The sequence below is a fragment of the Varroa jacobsoni genome, unplaced genomic scaffold (assembly GCF_002532875.2).
Source record: "Varroa jacobsoni isolate VJ856 unplaced genomic scaffold, vjacob_1.0 scaffold_1145, whole genome shotgun sequence".
Classification (NCBI taxonomy): Eukaryota; Metazoa; Arthropoda; class Arachnida; order Mesostigmata; family Varroidae; genus Varroa; species Varroa jacobsoni.
In genome coordinates this window covers 272,373-279,626 of record NW_019214047.1, presented here as the reverse complement: position 1 = coordinate 279,626, position 7,254 = coordinate 272,373, and the positions used below count along the sequence as shown (strand labels likewise).

The following is a 7,254-nucleotide window of genomic DNA, read 5'->3' as shown; positions in this document are numbered from 1 at the left end:
TATATACAATGAGATAACATTTTCCATTTGAGACTTAAACCACTCACCAATCGTTTTCAGAATTTTCCTTCTTTAATTCGCAAATAGCTTGTCAATACCAACTGTACGTCAAACGACACTGATAAGTGCAAATTCACTAATATAAAAATACACTATATATAAAAAAATTTCAGCGGAATTAAATTTAGCATTGATAACAGGCCAAAAGTCTCAAAACGGCAAATCTGGAAATACCCAAAAAGTGCAAAAAGACGCAGTAAATCTCGAGAAGACTAGCCGCTAAAACTAATCTGACGACCCAATTACAAATTAATTTTCCTCTTCAGAATGGTCGTTACCGTTTGTTTCAAGTGTCAAAAATAACTTGAATAATTTTGGTCAGTTTTTGAGTACTTTAAATCTAAAACCCAATGAGGATCGATACTCCGGTTTGCCTCATGAAGATTTTCTCGATATTTTAAGAAACCGCATATTAATCGGCAAAGACGCAGGCCGTTGATATTGGGCGAAAAAGAGTTTTCGATTTTGGCAAGGGCTCGTGCTAAGGAATTGAGTAACAGCCCATTTTCATTTAAATTGCGAAAATCATTGTTTTTTTACCAAGACGAGTTTGTTGTTCTAACAAAACTGGACCTTCTAGGACCAACAATGACGGACGAACGTATGCCTGTCACGATGAACTGCGCGCCCAAATCTGCCCCAATTTAGATGTCATATTCTGCAGAATCGCATTTTGTCCATTCATTGGGTATAAATAAGATACAATAACAAAAGAACCTTTAATACATAATAATTGATGAAGAGCGTTCAATCAGTTGACAATTACTTTTATTTATATTATTGTTATTATACCATTATTAATTTACATCATGTTTACACTGTTGCGTTCATATGTGACTGCTCGTTAATTCCTCTTTGTAATCACAATTGCATGCGCGCTAAGTGCATTAATAAGTGCAGGCAAATCATTGAAGTTTGTTAGTAGCGCAGTGACAGAAGAAGTTCGAAGGTAATTCTGTTAAAGGCAGTTAACCGTGGGCCTTGTGTAGTAAATTCCTGTCGATACTTCCACACACAATCCAACGGAGCCATTAAGTGTGCGCAAAAATGGAACTTAGTCCGTCGTGTTCTGCTTTCTGCATGAATATTTTCAGTAGTTCCTCTGTTTTCTATCTTGCGATGCTACGTTTGGATTTAAAAAATCTTGATTCGTTGGTGCTTGACCGCCTCCTTTCCTATAAGAGTAATAACCAGACTAACGCAACTATTCTATCACATGTTGCTCACTTCAGTCTATGTCGCTAAACACATTACTACGATTTGCTATATCATAAGAAATCGTAATAGCAAATCACCACGTATGTCAGTAGCGACGAAAAATAAAAACGTATAAAATGAATATATTTGTGATATATTGTTATATAGTAGGGACATTCAAATGTACGATCGTTACGATCGAGTACAGTCGATAAAAACTATGTCTACAGCTTTTTACGTGCAATCAAAAGACGGGAAAAAGAGGTACTCTTATCGTCTTTTGTCTATATAGGGATATCCTCATAACTTACAATATCAGTACAAGTAGGTACTTAAAGTTTGTTTCATTATCTGACTTCGTATGACCTTGTTGAACTGAGTTGAGCTGTCTGTATAAAGCTTGTCAATCATATTGTATAATAGCTTGTGAAATGAGATAGACAATGATGCACATTAGACATAATGAATAGAATTAAATAGATAAATGCTAACCAGTTTTCTTTTATCTAGATACTGCCTTTAATGTACAAAGGCACAGCTTCAGATCATCTTAAAACCGGCAGCAAAAGAGCAGCACTAAATTGTGGTAGTGTGTGCCACAAGTCCAATTATTTCACCCCCAAAACAAACTGGTTATATCGCATACGTTATCGTTAGATGACTCATTGCCCCATCTATACTCAAGAGAATCATAAGTCATCTCTACGACAATCCAGTGGCCGATTCAGCGGGACCTGCGCAACGTTGTCTGCAGGAGGAACAAATGGAAGCATGTCTAACGGTGGCGAGTTCGAACGTTCCTCAAGACTGCGCACCTGTGCTGGACATTCGAAATGAACGCAGTGAAATACCTGCAAGACGAAGACAGTAGTAGTACACAGATACTGTTATAAAAGAATGCGAATTAATGCATTTTCGTTATACACATAAGTTATATTTGTCACTATCTTTCGGAAAATGGCTAACAATACAGAGTTACGGGAAGACTCAAAACGGGACTGGAGCTTACCTCGTTCGCGGTATTGTGCGTGCCAATGATTTTGATAAAGACCACGGGTAATGGTTCGAAAGTCAAAATTTGCCAGGAGCGGCACAACTGACCCGTCCTATCGGCAACGCGGGTCCATTCCTTCTTGTCAACAGATGTCTCAACGTAATACGAATAGGACCTCGTATCACAGTCCCACAGCAGAAGTCGCATTGAGTCAATCATATATGGTTGTGGCAGCTGAACCACTATATAACCGGAACCTAGTTGATGACATGTGTAACCCGAGTCCCAATCGTAGTCGGTGAAGTTTCCATTGATCAACGTATCCCGCGACCGACTCACGCCCTCAACAACACAAGCTTTCCGCTCCACCGACGCCACATTCTCTTCTGGTACAGATATGCCTTGGCTCAATTTGAACGGGTTCGAGCTGTACATTGCTTCGAGTGATACTAGGTGAAAAACGTTATTAACAGCGTTATGGGTGCCAACGACACGAATATAGCGTACAACTCGAGGATCAAAGTACAGCTTCTGCGTGGAGCGGCACAGGTACGTCGAATGGTCAATGATGCGACACCAATCTGCACGATTCAGCGAAACCTCAATGTAGTACGAGTAAGAACGTGAATCTTTGTCCCACAGCAGCAACACGATATGGTTTATGATAAACATGCCGCCCAGGTCAATGGTGATCCCATTTTCATCTTCGATGTTATGTCGCGTAAAACCGCGGTCGCCGTCGTAAGAGCGTTCCGATCTCGGCTGAAGTAGTTCCTGCGGCTGTTCGCCTGTTACCACTTGTGCACCGTGCTGGGGTACGGCTATGTTCTCGTCAATGATCAGTTGGCCGCGATAATTTAAATCTACGTCGAGGCATTCTTTCTTCGTCTTGATCGCGTCGAGAAGGCAATCTGCGCTAAATAATTTCGAGTTTCGAACCAAGCCAAGAATATCACCAGTATCCATCAACGGAAGACGAACTTTCTCGAGTATTTCTGTCATTGTTCCTTCGGAGACAAGCTCCTCCTTATCAACGTACCACCGATGCACTGCTTCGAAAATGTCTATTTCCTTGGCGTAAAATGAGTCACGTAAAAGCATCTCATTCAAAGCGCCAGCCGACAACTGAAGAAAGGCATCACTGTTCAAAATTAGCGCAGCATGCCGGTCAATAAAGCGACAGCATGTCTTTGATAATTGATCGAGACTGTAAAGTTGCGCCTTATCGTACACCGCACAGACGTTACGCACAGATAGGATTTCCTGAAGATAGCGGCATATCGCACCCTGAAGCGCCTCGAAGCCATACTGATGCGCGAGCTCAAGCATGTCGAGAAGCATATCCTCTTTAAGACCACTCAAGGAAAGACGGCCGGTGTATATGTAGCGCAATAGTAATTTAAACGCCTTTAACGGAGCATCCGGAAGTTCGACCTCTTTTTGGGTAGATTCCCGCATCCCTCCATAGAGAAGAGCCCTACGAATTAATTAGAATATTCATATGATTTGAATAGTTGTTATACAATAAAAATAATCGGTAACTAAAAAGCCGTTTAAGAATGGTATCGCAAGCGCCAGCCCACTTTTTAAAATTATTACTACTTGAAATAAAAATATGGACCAAAAATTTTAGATAAATAGTGCATCCTATATATACGTTGAGCGAAAAGTCATACTGTCGACAAAACTAGAGCACAAGATATGTGGTACAAATGATTCGTTGCACTATACACCTACCGAAAGTATTCGCAGCATGAGGCAAGTACAAGTCTGTGCGCCTGAAGACGCTCACCCTCGACCACGAGGGTGATGTCCGAGTAATTCGCGCTTGACAGCAGAGACCCGATCCACTCAGAGAGGTGTGATGCATGGTCTACCTCCGAGTGTCTTAAGGAGTCGCTCTGGTCGCTCATTGTACCTCTATGTGGTTACGGGCCACGTATTCCTCCCACCACCTTAGCCTATTCTTCTGTTCTTAGATTCTATCTGTCTTCCCCAAGCACGCTGAGACAAGAACAGATGGCTTTGTTATCCCCCAGGAGCTCTTCAACGTCTGGAATTTTCGGCCTACAAACAAACAAGAGCTGGAAAATGTATTTACATTTAAGGAGGCTGCAAAACGAGATTTAAAAGTGCGTCGCAGACTACTATGTGTGCTTCGCGAAACGTGCTTTCTAAAAATTATTCACGATCTCTTTTAGAGAAAGTGTTCTATTCCATGCATTTAATAAAAAAAACATACAGCAATAGTTCGCCCTTGAAGATATTGTATCCTTCGTTTGCATGTAAATTCACGAGCGAAGCACTGATATCTCTGTAACAGTATTAGCCTCGATTCGCTAGGCTGCAATAATATACATGCAGATTAACAAAAACTATTGGTGATTCCATCAAACTATTAAAAGTTTCGAAACCTGACATCACTGTGAGGGCTCGTTGTAGGATTAATCTAATCAAACCGAATTGAATTTCATTAACAACAAATGAAAAAATGAGTGTGTTAAGGCAATTGTTGTTTGGATAGATACCTGGCTTTAGAAGATATAGCCCGGATCTTTTCTTGAACCTTCTTACGAAACACACACAACGGTGTCATTCTCGTAATAACCAGTGGTAATGTGTTGGCACACTAAACTTAAGGACACATGATGTAATCTAAGTTCAAAGCAACATTCAAAGCCAGGCATAACGGCACTAATGGGTCTAAAATTAACAATTTTTATAATGTGTGGTGTTGTACTAGTAATTGGTTAGAAAACTAAGTTGTACAAGCGACGGAAAATAATGCTTAGTATTTTATTTTGAACTAGCAAATGATAAGGCAGCAATAACAGACAAATTATATATCTTTTCTCTGTAAAGATTTCTTTAAATCACCGAAGCCAATTTTAATTGCATTATAACTAGTGGCCAGTGGACTTCACGAAATAAGAATGGTAAGGAGCGGTTTTGTTAGCTCGTATTATCAATTATCATAGTAAAATCGTTTTAAATGTGGAGTTACTACTTTTTATTTTTCCTATTTAAGCAAAAGTAGTCCTATCGAGGAGGCAAAAAAGGTTCGACGTGGCCCAAAACAATATCATGACTTAATTGGGAGACTTACGCAACACGGTATACATTGTTTGAAAGATAAAATCTTCAATGATCCAGTAAGTAGGCAAGAAACACCACGAACTGCATAAAAAAAAAAAGATTTTGTTGACGAACCTTTTACCGTAACAAAAATATTCTCGTGACGATAACGATTCTACCCAATTTAGGTATACAACTAAACAGTTTAACTTAGTTACCAGCCTTTAAAGACATATATATATATATATTTCGGCTGGTATATATATAAGGGGAGTACAACATACAAAATATTTCATTATAATAATTAATTATAATTTCAGTCTTCATTTACAGTATTTGTAAAACTTCCTATATGAAATGCTAACTTTCCTTCTTAATGCAATAGTTAAAATTTTTTGCGTTTCTAGCCAATAAGCTTCTTATAATGGTGGGCTCTTGATTCACAAACGCGATTTCTCGTTATGTCGCTTTTCTGGCGTAGATTGTCTCTAAGGTATCTTCACAAAAACTCATTCGCGTCAGGTCGGTGGGTTGAGCAGTTACTCTACCGTCAAAAAAGATTTATTCAAGTAAATTATGACGTACATTTTTTGAGACATCCGGTGTATATTTACCACCTGCTGCTGTTTACTAGACTAACATGGTACGAAGCATTGTCACAAATCCAATATAGCTTTTTTTGGTACTAATCATGAAAATTTGTTTATGATCGAATCGATATCTTCACTCTCGAAATGTCAAGCGCTTATTTTCATGTAGAAAAATACATCAACGATCATGAGAACCTGTTATATACATGTTATACAGTTTGTACATGCATCTTTTCCCAGAGGTTCATAGACTCGCTGCAATTCGTTTTCAACAACGTATTTCGTAGCGTCTTAGTTCGTAGTCACATGATGGGTGTTTGCGACGCATACATGGCAGGTACAAGCTCAGCTTTAGTGATGCTGTTAATTTAAAATTAAATTCTTCACCGAGAAGTCTTAGCGCGATCAAAAATCTGGTTGCCACTTTAGATGAACAGAATATTTTGGAAACCTAATTGGGCTACTTTGGTATCGGTGGCAAAAGAATGGCATCGTGCCACAAGCTGTGGCACCGCTGCATTAAGAACGTGAATCGGATACGGAAAACAGCACAAAGCAAACATTGATTAACCTCGTACATTCAACACGTCCGTGCTACTCAGGGTAACCGGTCAGCTTACACAAATGTATAGCCTATTATCGACTGTCAATAGCAACACTACTCATAGGATATACATATAAATTAACATTATTTGAATAGTGTGTATTGGACAAGTCAAAGAGAGCGGGTAAACTGTGATTGAATGCTCAAGGTTCCAGCAGCTGTAGCAGAAGCATCACCATCCAACCCAGATGGCTGCCTCCGGCTTAGGGTAATAAAACGACTTCAACCTTCAACTCACTTCCGCCACTGTTTGTTATCACGGATAACTGAACTTCAACAGTAGCCATTTGCACTTTGTAGGTCAGTCCGTACGTGCTGCAATACCTGTACTGCTGCCTATGAAGATCCCGCAAAAATGCAGCGTTGAAAAATGTGGTCATTGTGCTTGTCTAGATTTATTTAGATGACGTGACTTCGCCTCTATCTTGCTTCAATATTGTCAGATCTGTCAACGTTACTCAAAATTTTCTCAGGCTTCACTAAGCAAATTAGCTTACTTTTAATGCCGCTGGTTTATTAAGGATGAATGGGCGCCACTAAGAACGAATTCGTATAGGGAATACACTGATATTTCACCCGGCCGTAGTCACTCACATACGCTCATACAGGAAGATCAAGTGATTACAGCTAACACAATAAAGCAGCTGTAGCACAGAAGCATTAAACGGTGGATGATAATGTGCACACATCTACCCTGCAACATTGACTTCGCTGCTGCCGATCGACGGCTGGAA

The 7,254-nt window shown here is 39.7% G+C and overlaps 1 protein-coding gene across 4 annotated transcripts; it reads right to left on the bottom strand.

The window, feature by feature from the left end:
* Window positions 1-811: 811 nt before the first annotated feature.
* Window positions 812-7,227, bottom strand: LOC111267078 (BTB/POZ domain-containing protein 9). Of its 4 annotated transcripts, XR_002684397.2 has the most exons (5): window positions 7,018-7,227; window positions 3,989-4,335; window positions 2,267-3,728; window positions 1,750-2,108; window positions 812-1,235 (listed from the first exon to the last, which is right to left on the bottom strand). XR_002684397.2 is itself a non-coding variant. In XM_022845063.2 (4 exons), exons 2-4 carry the CDS (start codon window positions 4,162-4,164, stop codon window positions 1,947-1,949), a joined length of 1,800 nt encoding a protein of 599 aa, XP_022700798.1. In that variant the 5' UTR covers window positions 4,165-4,335; window positions 7,018-7,227; the 3' UTR covers window positions 812-1,946. The 4 variants fall into 4 exon arrangements, 3 of the variants coding, with proteins under 3 accessions (XP_022700798.1, XP_022700799.1, XP_086827314.1); XM_022845063.2 differs by having other exon boundaries at window positions 812-2,108; XM_022845064.2 differs by having other exon boundaries at window positions 812-2,108; window positions 3,989-4,318.
* Window positions 7,228-7,254: the final 27 nt, after the last annotated feature.

Coding starts and splice junctions, on each gene's coding strand:
- LOC111267078 (XM_022845063.2), bottom strand. CDS start 4,164: ATGAGCGACCAGAGCGACTCCTTAAGACACTCGGAGGTAGACCATGCA. Junction 3,729..3,988: donor TCATGCTGCGAATACTTTCG/GTAGGTGTATAG, acceptor ATTAATTCGTAG/GGCTCTTCTCTATGGAGGGA. Junction 2,109..2,266: donor CGCACAATACCGCGAACGAG/GTAAGCTCCAGT, acceptor TTCGTCTTGCAG/GTATTTCACTGCGTTCATTT.